The sequence below is a fragment of the Falco cherrug genome, chromosome 10 (genome assembly GCF_023634085.1).
Source record: "Falco cherrug isolate bFalChe1 chromosome 10, bFalChe1.pri, whole genome shotgun sequence".
NCBI classification, from domain to species: Eukaryota; Metazoa; Chordata; class Aves; order Falconiformes; family Falconidae; genus Falco; species Falco cherrug.
This window is the reverse complement of record NC_073706.1, coordinates 36,759,762-36,776,257: the sequence shown is the minus strand read 5'-3', so window position 1 is coordinate 36,776,257 and position 16,496 is coordinate 36,759,762. Positions and strand designations below refer to the sequence as shown.

General features: G+C 47.3%; 1 protein-coding gene and 1 long non-coding RNA gene across 5 annotated transcripts in view; one reads left to right on the top strand and one right to left on the bottom strand.

Annotated features, from left to right (window-relative positions):
- Positions 1-16,496, bottom strand: part of TSPAN32 (tetraspanin 32) — a 36,760-nt gene that overhangs the window by 11,276 nt on the left and 8,988 nt on the right. For all 4 annotated transcript variants that reach the window (XR_008734192.1, XM_055722521.1, XM_055722519.1 and 1 more), the window contains exon 5: positions 11,888-11,962. Coding sequence is in view for 3 of the 4 variants with exons in the window: in XM_055722521.1 (XP_055578496.1) it covers positions 11,888-11,962 (75 nt within the window). In the remaining variant the exon portion in view is untranslated. The remainder of the gene's footprint in view (positions 1-11,887; positions 11,963-16,496) is intronic.
- On the top strand, positions 476-10,726 carry LOC129736947 (uncharacterized). Its single transcript, XR_008734193.1, has 3 exons — positions 476-1,523; positions 4,618-4,856; positions 7,734-10,726. It is a non-coding gene; the product is annotated as an uncharacterized LOC129736947 (long non-coding RNA).

The following is a 16,496-nucleotide window of genomic DNA, read 5'->3' as shown; positions in this document are numbered from 1 at the left end:
CGGACCCTTTGCCATCATTCCTGGGTCTCACCAGCTGGAGCTTTTTGCCACTTTTGGATTTGGCCCAGAGAAGAACTCGGGTGCCCCTGAGACCCTCTGCCAGGCAGGGACGGCACCGTCTCCCCATCCTGACGGGGCCTGCGGGGGCAGGCGCGGGTGGCTATGAGATGCTGAAATACAAAGGTGAAAGGACCTCAGAGGACTGGTGTTCTCCTAGTGGTGGAGCAGTTCCTCTGAACAGAGCCAAAAAAATAACGGAGTGATTCAGTGGTGAATCAGACCCTAAATATTTACCAAATGTGTGAGAACGCGCAGCCTGACAGATCCCAGCCAACTCCCACTCGGGTTTCGCAGGGAAAAAATATGACAATTGCCTTCAGTGCCTGGAGTCAAAACCTTATTTCTTCCTTTCATTTTCCCTCGCTTCCTCAGCGGCATCAATCCGAGCGGGCCTGCAGGCAGCGCTTGGCTTTCAGGAGGGAAAAAAAATCAATTGGTGAGAGAGAGCCTGAGTGGGTGGCCGTGGTGGGGGCAGCACCGCCGGAGCGCAGCATCCCCCGGTGGGGCTTCTTGGCTCTGTCCTGAGGGGACATGCTTGGAAGTTAGGGGAAGAACCACCCCCAACACTGTCTGCTCAGGGGTGAAACCAGGGTTATCTGAGGGGATTACAGCCGTTACTGCAATGTTGTGCCCTGCCCAGCTGTCCAAAATGCAACCAACGGACACTGATAACCAGGGAGGGGAGAGAGGGAGGTTGAGAAGATTACTTGTATCTGACTCGCCTCTGGGCCACCAGGAATAGAGTTTAAAGGCTCACATCTGAAGACTTTCCACGGCTTTCAACATGGCATAGCGGCAAAGGGACTTGGGGGTCTCTCTGCATTTATCTGCAGCACAGCTGCTATCACCCCAGGCCCCTCCATCACCCATCCTGGAGCAAGCAGCGGGTGAGGCAGGAGCAACCCAGCTTTAACGAGAGAGGTCTGATGATAGATGGGGCACAGATGCTCCAAGCCAAGGCAAGGCAAAAAAAAAAAAAAAAAAAAAAAATCCTCCATAGCAAGTCATGTGACACTGAGCTGTCCCACACAGGTCAGGAGGGAGGATGCTCATTTTGTCACCCCCGTGTATCAGTGCATCGAACAGGATGGGCACAGCAGTGAGACAAGATCTCCAGCAGACTTGTGCACCGTCCTTCCCCCAGGCAAACCTTAGACCCCAATAAAAAACATCCAAGCTTTTCTAACTTCTTGTGGGCCACGAAATTGCTTTCCAGCAGCAGCAATTAAATACATATTCGATAAAAAGAGCATTCAATTCCACTGAAGAGCTGTATTAAGAATAACGAAAAAAGAATGATCTCTTGACCTCCTCTTGTGGCCTTGTGTTGCTGCGGAAGGAAGGAAGAGCAGAGCAGCTGACTTCCAAGAGACGACTGCCTTTTGAATGTCCCAACCCCAGCTGAAGATGCAGGCTTAAAAGCTGTTCTGTGTTGTGACAACGTACATATGGGTCTCGCTAAGGTAATGGTGCTGCATGTGCAATTTTTGTTTTTTCATATTTATCATTAGGCTCAGGATGCTGAGCCTTCCTCCAAAAGGTCTAAATTCGGATGACTTAATAAATTAGGAAAGGGCTCCAGAAAGTTACTAGGTTCAAGCAAAGGTTCAAAGGTTCAAAGCAACCCAGAAGTTTAACTGCTTCTGAAGCTCTGCTGACCTCCAGGCTGGGGCATGTTGGGCTGGGTAGTTTTAAGCCCCCTGCCTTGGCTGGGCACATTCCCCCAAACCTCATGAAAACCAGCAAAAATGCTCCTTTGACTGCAGTGGGTTTTGGGTTGGGTCTGGCTGCTTACTGTACAGTTGTGTTCAACTTAAACCCAGGTAAGATGAGACTTTCTCCAGGGATGTTTCACCTGCGAAGGCCACCACAGGCTCCCTAGCAAAGCAGCTCTGGCCACGCCACCACCACCGAGTCCCTGTGCAGGAAAGTCACCACTCATTAGTGGCTTGTGCTGATAATAAACCTCAGGCCCCAGCTGAGGCTGATGTCCTCCTCAGCATCTTCTCCAGTGGTCGTGCTGCACTAAGCAACCTGTGAGGAGAGCAGATGGGCTGCCCAGATGTTGACAGCTGCTGGCATGAAACCATGAGAGGATCAGTTTGGTCTGGAGAGGTCCTGCCTGATGCAGCGGTGCATGTGTGCACCTTCCTCGTTATTTTAGGTACCATGCAATGACGTGAAACACTGGGATCGAGGCTCTTTGAAGGGTAAGACGGGAAAGAAATGAAGGAACTAGATTCCCATAACAAAGCTATGGCCGAAAAATATTCCAAGCGTTGGAAACAGTAAGAGAAGAAGCCACGAGCAGTCGTCGCTTCACAGCCAGCTCTGCTACAGTGATGGTGATGACGAGAGCCATCTCCAGCTACGTAATGGCTACTAAAGGCTTCAACTGCGCCCTGTTTCTGAGCTTGCTTCTCAGTTATTTACTGATTATTTTTTTCATTTTGTCAAGCAGCCTCTGAGAACTGAGGGCACAAGGGATTAAATGGAAAATGTTTTTTAGCGTTGATTTTGTTTTAGAATGTGTGCCTGGGCAAGCCTAAGGGTACAATTTGCTGATCAGTCATTCTCAGCTTTTCTGTCTAGCAATTATATCTAGCATTCATATCCAGCCATCATCCGAATATGCTATTCAGATCCCAGTAAGGGAATATCAAACTACAAAACCATTGTTTAGGGAGTAAACTGACTGTAGTTTCTCCACATCATCTTTCTGATTGTTGCTAGGATCATTTGATTCCAGAGGAGAAAATTGCTGTCTTCATACAATGTGGCGGTCTGTTTTCAAAGACTGCTACAGAGAGCTTTCTCATTTACATATTTCAGAAGTACTAAATCTCACTATTTATCACTGGCTGTTTTCTTCTGTGCAGGAGACTACCACAGAGCATACAGGTCTGGTTTAATAAGTGGAGACATACAAGAGCAAAAGAGCGCACTAATGAACGATCATCATAGCAACTTTTCAGCCTGGGTTATATTTATACTTGGAGCTGCAGCCGAGCTCTGAAGCATCAGTCACACATGGCAGCATCTATCCAGCCCAAAATGTCATGCTAACTCATGCATGCCTAACGATATAAAAAATAAAATCTGAAAGCACCAGACAGTCACCAGGTGGTTTCATGACCTAACCTTATTTGCAACGTTATTTTACCCAGCAGAGGCAGGTTCATCCCTATATTTTCCTTTGACCTGGGACACAACACAGCGACGAGCTGATACACAGCGACGAGTCCACAACAGTGGACTGCAGCACTGCTTCATACTCAATTGCCACCCTTAACAGATTCCCATCGCCCACTCCACTGATGGACAGCTTTGAGTCTACTGCCTCAAAACAATTATTTTTTTTTAGTTTCTTACACCAGGTGTTGGAGAAGAAAAATATTAACAATAATCAGGGTGCTTTCTCTCACCGTTAAGCAACTGGTTATGCTGGTACTGTTAATAATGTACCTTAAGAAAACCACAGCTGTGCCCATCCCTTAACTCAGACAGTAGTTAGCATGGAAGGAACGTGATACAGCCGGATAAGAAAAAGTCTGTCTGGGCTTCTTTTCAAAAGGTTTTACACTCTTCCCCCCATATAGTCAAGCAGGTTTTCATGATCCCAGTGATGTGCTGTGACTCGCTGCTGGAAGGGCAGCTCTGGATGAAGCTCTTGCGTGGAAGGAGACTGCACCTACGATACTTGTCAGTAAGGAACACCAAGAGCTGAAGATGAAGCATCAGCTGGGTTTTGGCTTAAGAAAAATCTCCAGGTTAAGTGATATGGAGGTCACACCTCACAGAAATTCCTTTCCTGGAAGAAGCTGGGTGAAATGTTCCAGCTCTAAATTAGTCAAATAATTGCTGCCTCCCATTTCTGTCTGCATTCCTTAATGAAAAATTCATTTGGGGATGATATTGATGTTTTGCTGGATACAACAAATGGAAAATCACCACTGAGATTGATGTGGCTGACTCAGTAGAGTAGCCTTTTTCACTTAAAGTAAAAGAAAGAAGGGATTTTGAGATTGTTTATCATCCTCTAAATTCTTTATCCCCCAAGAAGCAGAACTTATGACTACAGGAAGGCCTAAGTCATTTAAGGCCTTTACTCTAAGCCATTCGTGTTCTTGCCCTTGGCTGTTAGAAACTAAAGCAAATTTCAGTCTTACCTCCTTCAAGGGGAAAATTGACATTTTTTACTTTGGTTATTTATCAAGGACAATTTTTATCTGATCTTTCTGTTCCAAATCCAGTCACGGGTAAAGAGGTCAGCCTCCAGTTCCTGATCCCTTTGCAAGCCAGAGGTGTTGATGAATCCCCCTCCTGCCGCCAGTCAATACCTGTGCCTAGGCAACCTGAGCTAGTCGCATAGGTGTACACTGGAAAACTAATGTAGACTTGTACCAAGAACGACGGTCTGGGACTTAGCGAACCATCTTTGCAACAGCTATTCCCCAAAAATCCCTTTGCAAAGCTGGAGCTCAAGGAGAATATAGTGAAAGGAGGTATCAGGATTGTCTCAAAGACGAGCCCAACTTTCTCTTTTCTGCTTAACAGGAATGCTCTTGACATGGCAGAAGAGGAAGAGAAGCATGGCAAGCAGAAGGAGGACCCTCCTCTCCTGTGGCTCTTCATGCCTTCGAGATACGAAGCCGAGCGCATGTGCTGCAGCCTCAGCACTTCATGTTCTTTCAGCGTCGCCAAGAAGGACATACCCAGAGCATCACTCAGAAATATCCCTTCAGCAGCAGCTACCACAGACTCCCTCACTTAGCAATAAACTGCAAGTTGGTCAGGTAAGATGTGAGACTGGAATAACGTGGTCGACTCACTCAAAATCCTTCCTTGTTCCAGTACAAAAAGCACTGTTTCATTTTGCCATCTCCATCTTCTCCCTTTCATCCCCAGTGTGCAGCAATGCACGCGTTTGCAGCATGTCAGAAAGAGTGGGGGCAGATGCAATTGCTTGGTTTTAAATAAAACAATGGTGCAAATGCAGTGAAACAGAGGAGGGAAAACTGCTCCGGGTGCTTTAGCCACATTGCAGATCAACTCCCAACACGTGGAGGGAGCTAAGACAGGCTCCCCCCACCCCCTGCTCAGCCAGACTGTCACCACTGTACCTAACACAGCATCTCCTTCATAGCACATCACCTCCCCTCCTCTCCAGCTTTCCTCAAGCGACTCAGTCCCAGCTGCAGAAACTCAGCCAGGTCTGCAAACCAGAGCGGCCCCCGAGCCCCCCCCGGGAACACTGCACGAGACAGGGTGCTGCTCCCCCAACTGCCGGTGGTCACTGCAGACCACTGATGGTAGATGATCCAGATGAGGCTTTCAGCTAAATGTTTTCACCTTTTCTTTCCACTATCTATATATAGATATAGATTTGATAGATATTGGGAAAAAAAAAATATATATATGCACTTCTCCCCACTTTCTGGTATTGCAAGAGGACCAGGCAAACCATGACCATCTTTTGGTCTGTCACTGAGAGCACAAAACCCATTGTGGAACAAAAAATTCAGAAAAAGCCAGGCTTACAAAGCTGCCTCTCTCTCTCCAGTCCCAGTGCTTCCACCAGGTCTTTGCACAAAATGTTTAGAACAAGGAGAAAGCGCAGAGCTGTTATACTGTTCACCTCCTCCTCATTTCCCATCTCCACATCTCAAGAACAGCAAAAGCCTTCGCTGCATGGCCATGACACACCCCGCTCAGCCAGCGGGCAGGGGGGCACCAGCGCCCCAGCTCAGCCCAGCCACGGGACCCTGAGGCTGGCTGTGGCTGAGGGCACGGCCAGGAGCATCGCTTTGTGACCCTGGCAGGCACCAGGTGCTTTACAGGGAAGTGCTGAAAACCCTGTTAGGGCAGTTAATCCACATCAACAAGTCTTTTTCCCCTAAATTCTCCAGATCTGGGAGCATCACTGTTGTGAGTGACACCAGCATCAGCATGTCAAGGTCCTCTTGATTTTTTGGGTTGGGTTGGTTTTTTTGTTTGCTTTCTGGTTGCATTTGTTGGGGTTTTTTTAAAACACATTTAAAGATTTTCACTCCATTTTGTAACAGAACTGCAAAACCAACATGCTGCCAAGGGCCCACACCGACCCATTGTGACCCCATCACTCCAGACACACAACCCAGCAATTCATGAACCTGCCAGCATCGTGGCTGAGTTACCTCGGTCATCCCTGCTCTCACCCATACTGCTTGAAACCAGTGCCAGGCGAGACTGCCTCCCAACAGAAACCATTGAAAAACATTAAAAATAGTTTTAGCTTAAGAATATCAGTACCAGAGCTAGCCCCGGGGCAGCGCTGACACTTCCGAGCTGGCGGTGGCTGCCCTGCTGTGCTGAGCATCCTACAGCCGCGTGAAGGCTGGATGTGCCCCAGCAACGGTGACCATCTGAGTGGCCTCAGGTATCGCAGCTGACGCTGCTGGAGACAGGAGCTCCAGCTAATGCTGTGCCATGGAGAGCGGCAGAAATGAGGCCGTGCGGGTTCAGCGTCAGGGCAGCAATAAATTATAAACCCCATGAGCATGAATGCCTGCGTGGTGCCCCAGACAAAGGAGAGCAGTGTCTTGCTGGGGGAGCGGGCCGGGCCGTTACTGTGCGATGAGAACATAAACACTGGGGAAGAGTCACCATATTAAGAACACTAAGGAAGGGGGAGGGGTTTTCCCCCTTTTATGTTTTTCCCCATGGACTTCAGAGGCTGGGAAAAGCTCTGTGCACATCTTAAAGTGATTGTGCCTGGTAGAACAACGGCAAGAGCAAGGAGGACATCAAGTTATTCAGTGTCGTCACAACCAAATCACTGCTGTTTGAAAAGGCTCTTGAAAGACCCCCGTGAGTGGCTACAGCCCTGATCCAGCCCCACTGAACCAAAAACCAAAACCCTGTATGCTTCTGGTCTGGTTTCAGAAGGCACCTGAAAACACCTTCAGCCTGTGTTTGAGTCCCATTAAAATCTCTAGGGCTTAAGCCTGCGTGTAAGTAATTACCTTCAGGTGGGGCGGGCAGACCCTGTACGGGTTTGTCCCAACACTCACCAGCGGTGACAAACACACCCTGGGAAACCCAGCGGCTTGGTTTGCCATGGGAAGGAGCCCCACAATCCCACTTCAGGAATTACCTGGGAGCACCAGGTCCCTCCTCACAAACCCGCAGGAACTGGAGAGGCACGTGCTGGCTCTGGGCACGTGAAGGCAGCTTTGCGTCCTGGAGAGCCCGGCAAAGCCGTGCCTGCCTTTGCAAAGGTGCTGGCTGGGAAGAAGACTTACAGGCAAGAGAAGACCCGTGCCCATCCCATAGGCAAGGAAGGGAGCATGGAAGCTGCTCTTTTCAAGAACAGGCCCTAGATGTAGCAATGTTTGTTATTTAACAGCTGCAGCTATTTATTCCATCTTTGCACCCTGTTAGAATATCAGCATCTTAAAAGGTACCACCTTGCTTACTAAAAAAATGTAAAAAACCTCGTTTCCTCTTCCCAGCTGAGGATGGGAGAGCAAACAGGCTCCTCTGAAGAAAGTTTCAAGCAGAGCAAGACTGGAGAGTGGGAGCATGCATGGGTGCCGTGTGTTCCCTGCCTGTAAAAAGCACAGTCTTTACGTTTATTCTCCAAGTACCAGCAGTGCAATGCAAAGAAACTAATGTCATGCCTTCCTACACAGGTGGAGCTGAAAGCTGCTGGTGAAACCTGCTCTTGAAATCACCCAGGGACCTCAGAAACCATTTGATAATTAAGCGATTGCCATATCACTGCAGCCAATGCAAATCCAAGTAAACCCTTCATCCACAGGACATGGGAAATGGGGCATTTATGCCAGAAGTACGGGCAAGTATTTGTACCAGTTTCAGATTTTCCCCTGAGCTGGGAGATAATAATTCAATTTGTTCTAAGTTATGGATTTTTTTTAATGTTATTTTAAGTCTATGTGTGAACAAATCTCTGTAATTAAAAAGCTTGTTCTGTTGCAAAACTCCTTTCGCGTTGCAGCGATTTTATTTTCATGCATCCTGACTGGCTTTCGGGGCTGGTGTTGCAGGGCTGCTGCAAGGACCTTCTCAGCTGCTGCAGGGAAGGGGAACAGCAGAAGGTGATGTGACTTTGAAACTCCTCCATCCTTTTTCACAGTAGGGTCGAGAATGAAACCCCAAACCTATTTTTGCAGAACTTGTCAGGGAAACACTTTGGGAACGGGTAGGTTATTAGTTCCTCATTAAAAGAACTTTAACACAGACAGGGATGCAAAGCAGCCTGAGAAGACAGTACGGAGGAGGCCTGGACCTCACAGAAGCCATTCACTAGCTCATAGATGGGTCAATAGAGCAGGAGTAATTACGATGCTGAACAAAGGGATCAAGCACAATCAATCTTAGAACCATGACTTTAGCATGGCTGGTATACGTTATGTTAAGAATAAAGACTATAGTAACACCAAGTCTATCTGGCATGCAGGTAACTTGAAATTAAAGTATGTGGCATCTGTCTGATAGGATTCGTTCAGGAGCTACAGAAGGTCACGAAAGCAGAACAGAATGGGAAATGAGAAGATTCACATATTGTTTACAATGCCCAGGTCTGGGAATATCAAATTTACAAATAACTCTTCTTTTTTCCCTGTCCTGCGTAGCTTCTTTGTAAGAAGGGCTGTAAACAGGGCTCTGAAGGAGTCACGAAGGCAAAAAGGGCACCTTGCTTTCACCATGTTCAAACCACAGTTCTGTCTACTGCCTCTGGAAAATAACCATCAAAACAATTTTTCAACTGAACATTGGACTTTTCCATTTCAGATCATTTTCTGCAAGAGGTGTCTGCTTTATGAAGGAAATGTAGATATTATTATTATTATTGTTATTGTTGTTATTGTTGTTGTTGTTATTATTATTATTATTATTATTTTGATCTTGAGGAGCAAACCACTGAGAGCATCTGCTGTGGTTTGTGCAGGAGAGGCCTCGCACCCCCTGGCTTGCAGAGGGAGGGGAGGGCTGTTTCCAGCGCTGTGCGTTCAGCACCTCACCCGTAGGGAGGGAGAGGATGGGATCTACGGCATTTCCAAACTGAAAAACCTGATTTTCTGTCTGGCATTGGAAGGTCAATGTATTTTGCATAGGAAAAATAGAAATTTTTGGTTTAGCCATGCACGTGGGACAGTAGCCCCTTGGTGCTGTCAGGGGCACTGATTCAGGCATGTGTAATGGGCATATTCATCTGTACCCAGTTTTACGTCCCCAGGTTCTCTTCCTTTCTTGATAGCTGGTGTACATCCCATCAGGCTTATGAGACACCCGTCAGATAGGCTGAGTTTGATTTTCCCCCTGTATTATGACAATTAACTATTCCTGACGGTCCTGACGCAGCAGGCTGGGGGAGGACACCTGCCTTGCTTTTGCTCCATACTTTGGGCAAGTCAGAAAAATAAAGGGCTCTATAATGGGAATTCAGGAGTCTTCCCTGGCTCCACTCAGTCTTCTGTACCACTGCACTACCCGTCTTTCTGTCCGGGATGGGAGGGGCGCTCACATCTGCATTTCTCCACTGGTGAGATGGGACCTTTCAAGCAAAACTGAATTTCCATATGTTTTGTAAGTGACACTCCTAATTAAATCTTTCCTCATTTACATTCCCTGTTTCTTTTTGCATTTTAGGAAGCAGAGAAAACCAAGATGATCTAATGGTATTCTAACTTTTCTCCCATCAGAAACACTGCTGGTTTTCTTTACCCAAGAAGTAAACATTTTACAAAAAAACCCACATTCTGCCTAGTGGAAGCTCTTTTGCTTGAAGAAACTGTAACACATGGGTGCATGTATGGGGGTGGGTGGGGTGGGGGTGGCACTCAAAACCAAAAAAACAGGAAAATAATTTGAAGTAAAAACAGATCTAGACATTGAGATATACAGATAAAGTAATTCTTTAAATATTCTCAGCAAAATGTTTTTTTGAATGGCACATCACCCAATATACAACATTTTCTTGCAGCCTTTTCACACCCCACTCCATGTGTGAAGATTAAAAAGTGTAACTAAATTATCTATTTGGATAATGCAATTTCATAAGACCAACTAGACCCAGCTTCTGGTGCCATTACTCCTTTACTTTCTCACCATAAACTTCTGCGGAAGGAGGAGGAAATCGTGCTCACAGCCTCCCTGCCGGGTTGGTCATGAAAACAAAACTATTTCCATATTAAGTTGTTAGTGGGAATACAATAGATTTTGATAGTTTTGCCTGAAATCAGGGAAAATATATACAGAGGCTGTGGAAAGACCCTTTCACGGATGTCTCAGCTCTGATTGACTCCGCTTCAGCCAGGTAAGCGTAGGGACAAAAGATGCCGCTGTGCCGCCAGCACTGGCCCTAACGTTTCCAAAGCAGCTGGACAAATCCACAGAGGAAAAGTCCACTGAGCATTAATGGCAAAGGCACCAGCGGGTGCCACCCGCAGGCACCCGAGCCACAGGCTGTTTGGCGTCTGGAAAAGCATCGCTTTGGGCTCGTGGCTGTTGGTGCTCCTAGCGTGGCCGGCAGCGGGTGCCTGTCTGAGAGCAGGTGCCTCAGCCCGATCCAGTGGAGCCATCGGCACGCGCCAGAGGATTTTCAGCTGCTGTGGCCACTGGTCAGCTCTGGACAAACTCTCTAGGGAAGCGGGACCTTACCCCTTACCTTAACCTGGACTTTGCCTTTTGACTTCTGCTTCCAGAAGGACTGGGTTTTAATTTTTGTACAAGATACTGAACCATGATGGGACAGGGCTTCTTGTCCCTGAGAAGTGCAATTGCCACAGTGCCAGCATGGATCGAGCCTCCGGGGTTTTGATGGAGTTGTGCTCCTCCAGCACAGAGCAAAATCTGGCCAGCCTTCTGACACACTGCTCTTTGATCCCCCACAACATCTGTAACCTTAAAGAGGTGAGATGGCAGCATCAACGTGTCCCTAATCCACCGGGATGATGTTTCACGTTGTTCACATCCCCATTGCTGGGCAGAGCATCGCAGGCTGTGGCAGATGCCTGGGGCTGGGGAGGAACGAAACGGAGATGGGGACCAACCCACTGCATGAAACATCCATCAAAGTCTCAAATGCTTATCTGAATTACTGTTAGATAATTTGGACACTTGCCTAAAATATCAGTGTTCTGCTTTCAAAACAAAGAAGTCTGGATTCCTTTGCACTCCTAAGTCTCTTAGATTTTTTTTTTTTTTTTTTGGAGTGCAGGGATGCAGGAAGGGGAATTAAGACCAAGCAGCAGCAAATTCCTCTGAACGGGAAGAGGAATAAATATATGAAATGCAAATTATATTAGATTAGGAATGGGTTAAAAAAAATGTCTAAACTTCTTTATCTCCTGGGTGTTTCTCCTGGCCATCGCCAGGGAAAACCTGCACAGTCCCAACCTGCCACGGCCTCTGAATAGAGGCTCTGAACTGACGTTAACAGGAATTAGAGCTGGCTGGAAATAACTTTTCGAAAGTCAAGCATCTCATTTAAAACAAAACAAAACAACACAACACCCCCTGCAAAAAAATCCCAAAGCTATTTAAAACAAGACTTGCATTTTGTTTAGCCTTCAGGACAAAGCGTTTGCCCTGCATGGGGGTTTCCATGGCTTCTCCCTCCAGATGACCTCATCAGGGAGGCAGCAGAGGAAGGCAGCCCCGTTCTTGCAAAGAGTGGACTCGACAGAGCATGCATCTGATAGACCTCAGCACGGATGGCTTAATTACCACCAGATGTCCCTTTTAGGGGGGAAATAGTTGCTACAGGAAAGATCCCTATCTGACGAGATGCTGGTGGTATTTCCTAGCAGCCACCGCTTACCTCCGTGCTGTGCGTGTATCTCCAGCAGGCAGCTGGGATCAATCCGCAGAAGGCCAGAGCAAAACAGAAAAATCCCTGAGGATAAAGAGAAAAAAGGGCATCAGTTACAGTATGGGGAGAAAAATAACCATTTGACAACATTGTTGAGATGTATTTAATATGCTCGTTTGTGCAAGTTTAGTTGAAGTTAGGGCTAAACATCACCTTCTTTTAATATCCTTCATAATGCTGGTTACTTAAAAGAAATTAGATGGATAACAATGTGATTCTCCACTGGGAGCCCTCTGATTACACTGTGGCTATTCGAAGAGGTTGACCAAAAAAGCACCTAGCTTCCTGCAGAACAGTTAACCTGTTCTGCCCAAATTCCCCTTGGGGGGGAGGTGGGAGGGGAAGGTGAGAAAACCATTATATTTACAGTATGCTCCTCTTCTGCAGCAGGACCGTGCCCCAGATAGCACATCCTTACTCACAGGATTCCATCCCCTGCATGTAAAACTTGGCTATCGGCTTCAAAGAGGGGAAAACCCACACGAACAGCCCATGAAGAAGTGAGTAACCAGGAGTCAGAGCAACCTGCTGTGGAACGGGAGCTGGACCCCACTCTGTTAGAAGGGTGGCAGCTGCACGCCAAGCCCTCCTGCCATCAGCTCCAGCGAGTTAAGACAAAAGGACGACAGAAATACAGTCAAGGCCAACAACTGACCCTGAAGTGTCTAAACAATAACGGCAACGATGCAGGAGGCGGCTTGACTCTTCTTTTCTTCCCTAGGCTAGCAGAGCTGGAAGTTACATGCATTGTCTCTTTATTTGAATAAATCTGATCAAAAAAAAAAAAAGAACAAAACCTGATGTAAACAGCGCTTGCCTGTTGTGACAGCTGGACCAAAGGATCTTGTTCGCATTAAAAAAAAAAAATTAAAAAAGGAAAAAAAAAGTGCCTGTAAAGCGTTTGAAGGCCAAATGGGCTCATCAAATATGAATTCACAGCTTAGTCTTGGAATGGCAAAAGATGATGAATAAGCACCAGTCGAAAATTATTGCCCTTTTTCCGTGAAACTGTCCCTCTTCCAACACGAAGTTATGCAGCAGGGGAAAATTACCCAACTGACTGCAGCTTATTTTGGTTTCTAATTTTTTTCTGTGAGTGTTTTAATAGTATGATGTAGCTGAAATCACTTCAAAAAGATTAAATCTTTCATGAAAGTTTACTAAATTCAAGCTTAAGGAGAGGAAGAAGAGTTTTGCTGCTACCAATTCTGCTTCACCAAAAAACTTTTGCTTAAAAGGTATGGTTTAAAAAAAAAAAAAGAAAAGAAAAGAAAAAAGCCCCAGACTTCTCCATATGCAGCAAGAAAGGAAAATGTGTTACTTCAAATCCTGGAAATGAAAGTGAACATGCCAATAAACTGCCTTTTGCTGGTTCTTGTCCGTCTGCTGCCTGCTCTGTTTCTCTCCGCGTGGCAGGACGATGCCCTGCCTGGGGGATCTGCTCCAGGAACAATCCTGCCGTTGGCATTGTACCACTTTTTTGGGGCTGCCTTCTTTTAGGCTCTGCATCAGACGCTGGGGAAAATCCTGGTACAGCTCTTACGAAAAACCTTAAATTATGTATGTCCAGTCTCTCCTCTTTTATTTTTCTGGCAGCTGCCTGGCTGTATAGGTGGTGAGATCACTCACTGCCTTGCCAGGAGCTGAAACGAGATAACAGAAGACCCTAAAGGAGATGAGAGGAAAGTCTGATCAAACACTGACATGACAAGGGGGATACAAGCAGCAAAGATGGGGAAGGGCGCGCAGGGCGAGATGCTGCGGACCAAAGTACAGCGTAGCCAAGCCTGGATGTGGCTGGAACGGCACAAACTGGAGGAGGATGAGGTGAGGTTACATGGGCGTTTCAGGTTGCTCCTCACTAGGACCGGACCCTGCATTTTGCACCTCTTCCAACAACTTCCCCCCCAAACAAACAGCGTAACAAAGTCAACATTTTCACAAAAAACCAAGCTCAAAGTCAAGGAAAAAAAAAAAAAAAAGAGAAAACTATGGCAGATGAAAACCCCAGCGCTGATAGCAATGTGAAAGCTCTTCTGCACACTGTTGCAGTAGTTTAATTGGGAGGACCTACCACAGACCTGGAGAGTGAGAACAACAGCATGCCGGTGGCACCACCCCGGCTTCTCCCTCTGCACTCTCCCTTCCCCCACCCGCTCCAGCACTTCCAACATCTCTCTGGGGCCAGAAACCCCAGCAGATTAAAATCCTCTTTCTCATCTTCCCTTCCTCAGCCTCAACCCACACCTCAGTCCTTCACCTCCAGCATCAGCTCCCCCTTTATTTCTGCCTAGCTTCTCGTGGAATACTGAGACACAGCCCCTCGGGAAGCTCCCCCTCCATCCAGCCGGTGCAGAGCAATTACATGGCTCCAAGAACATCTTATAAATCAATTATAGGCTGCTTTTCCCCTTCCCAGCCAAAAGGCTTTTGGAAGAGCAACTTTCTAATTACATTAGAAGACATTTGGAGGAAAAAAGGAAAAGGCAACGTGGATTTTGCATACAAAATGTGGAAGGGTCGAGGCTGCTTCACCATGTCCTGGACCTCTGGAGCTACTCGGAGCTGGCTGCTGGCTACTGCCTGCTCCCTTTGCAAGACGCAGGTCCACCAGCCCCGCGGAGGGCTGTCACCGGCCAGACATCAATTACTCTTTTATGAATGACCTTGTTTCCATCCTTGCTGCAAGGAACCATTTGTCTTCAAGAAGCTTGGCAGAACCCGCAGAAACTGCATCTTTTCTGTTGCCCTGTGTCTTTTAATTCACGTTTCTGATATTTCCCCTTTAGTTAAGGTGGTCTGCTTCGGACAGGGAGGGGTCCTTTAGCTCAGACTGGGTTCGGTAGCTCTGCCAAACCCCTGCATTCCCAGGGAGGAAGCCGACCTTGCCCTGCTCGGCTCTGGCTGCCTTTGGGTGCTGCCCTGGCCATGGCAAGGCCAGCTCCCTGCGAGACTTTGCAGCCCAGGGGTGGGGAAGGGGGAAGCTGATTTCAGATTGAATCCATCAGGTTGCATCCTTCCCTCCCTGACCCAGTTCATCTAAAAGCACACGATGCTTCTGCATTTCCACATAGCAAACATGAGCCAGTGTTCTCAGCCCAGAAGAGGAATCCATCCCCCGCTCCAGCTGCGCACATTGGCCCTGCCCGCCTGCTCCTCGGGAACCACTGGATGCCTCGCTCAGGAGTGCTACCAGAGACGGATTCATTGCAAAAGCAGGATGCTGAAGTGCGCTGCCATGTTATTAAGGACCCTCTACACACCTGCCTACCATGACACACCTGGGAGCAGTAAAGCAAACAGCCTGTGCTATGTGCTGGCCCCACTGGCACACCACTCGGTGAAAAACTGGGTTATATCAGGCATTCACTAAGACTTTTTTACCACAGAAATTGTTTGCAAGCAGTGCTTGGAACAGCTGCTCCATCCTGAATATAAATTTTGCCCTACATGAGTGTTTTTTAGTCTGGAGCGTTCAAGTGTAAGAATTTCAGCTGTGATATTCTGGTCGACATGTTGCTCCTCACTTTTTCCCCCCTCCCCTCCCTCCATCTGACCCAATAACAGTACACGGTACCTTAAACCCCACCAGAGCCAGTCCTTCCTTTGCACAAGCAGTACCAGCAACTGCAGTTTTCCTTCCTTCTCCTCCCCTTCAACAGCAACACGGCCTTCTGCAGCTGCGAGAGCTGCAGGATGTTTACATTCAGGACTGACTGCGTGACAGACTGCGGATTACCAAAAAGCAGCGTGTGCCAGGACTGGAGGACAGTCAATAAACCTGCCACTACTCTCCCTGTTTAAGAGGAGCTTTGGGGATAATAGTCCAGGATTTTAGAACATATTTTTTTTATCCTTAAGGTCTCAGTTACTCTCTAGAAAACAGCCTCCTCGCAAGCATCAGTGGATGCACAGCGGCGTCTGTCTCGTTGGTAATGCTGGTAACAAGTGCAGCAACGCGACAGGCTCCTGAGATACAAGTGCTTTAACCAATCTGACCTGTTCTGGTTTCTAACCACTGTGCACCCACTATCATTATCAGGACAGCACCAGTAAGGCCTGCAAAGACTGAGATCGCTCCTCTGTATACACAAAACTCCAGATAGCCAGGCAGGGTGAGCATTTACAATTTCAATAGACCAAAAAACCCAACAACAACCCAACCAAAAAAAAAAGCCACTAGGGAAACCAAGAGACAAGAAGGAGATGGGATCCACCAAACAGGTCAGTGACCAGGGCAATGCTTCTCTAAGCCTGTCTGCATCCCGGCTAGCTTCTCCCCAGGGTAGCTGGTTTACCAAGGGTCATTGCGGTGGATTAGCCACATCAATGCAGACATCCCTCGAGCGTGGCCTGGTTTCCTATACAGCCACAGATGTCAGGCACCAATACTCTGGTGTGTTCCCTCTTTGATTAAATAGTGAATTAAATGATCTTCTAAACAAGACACATGCTTTGCAGGAGAGGAAAAGTCCTTTAAAATCAATAGTGGGAGAAAGTGAAAAATCCTCTCTATTAACGAGTAGGAAAAAAGCCACAAGCTGGGGGGGCCGGTTGC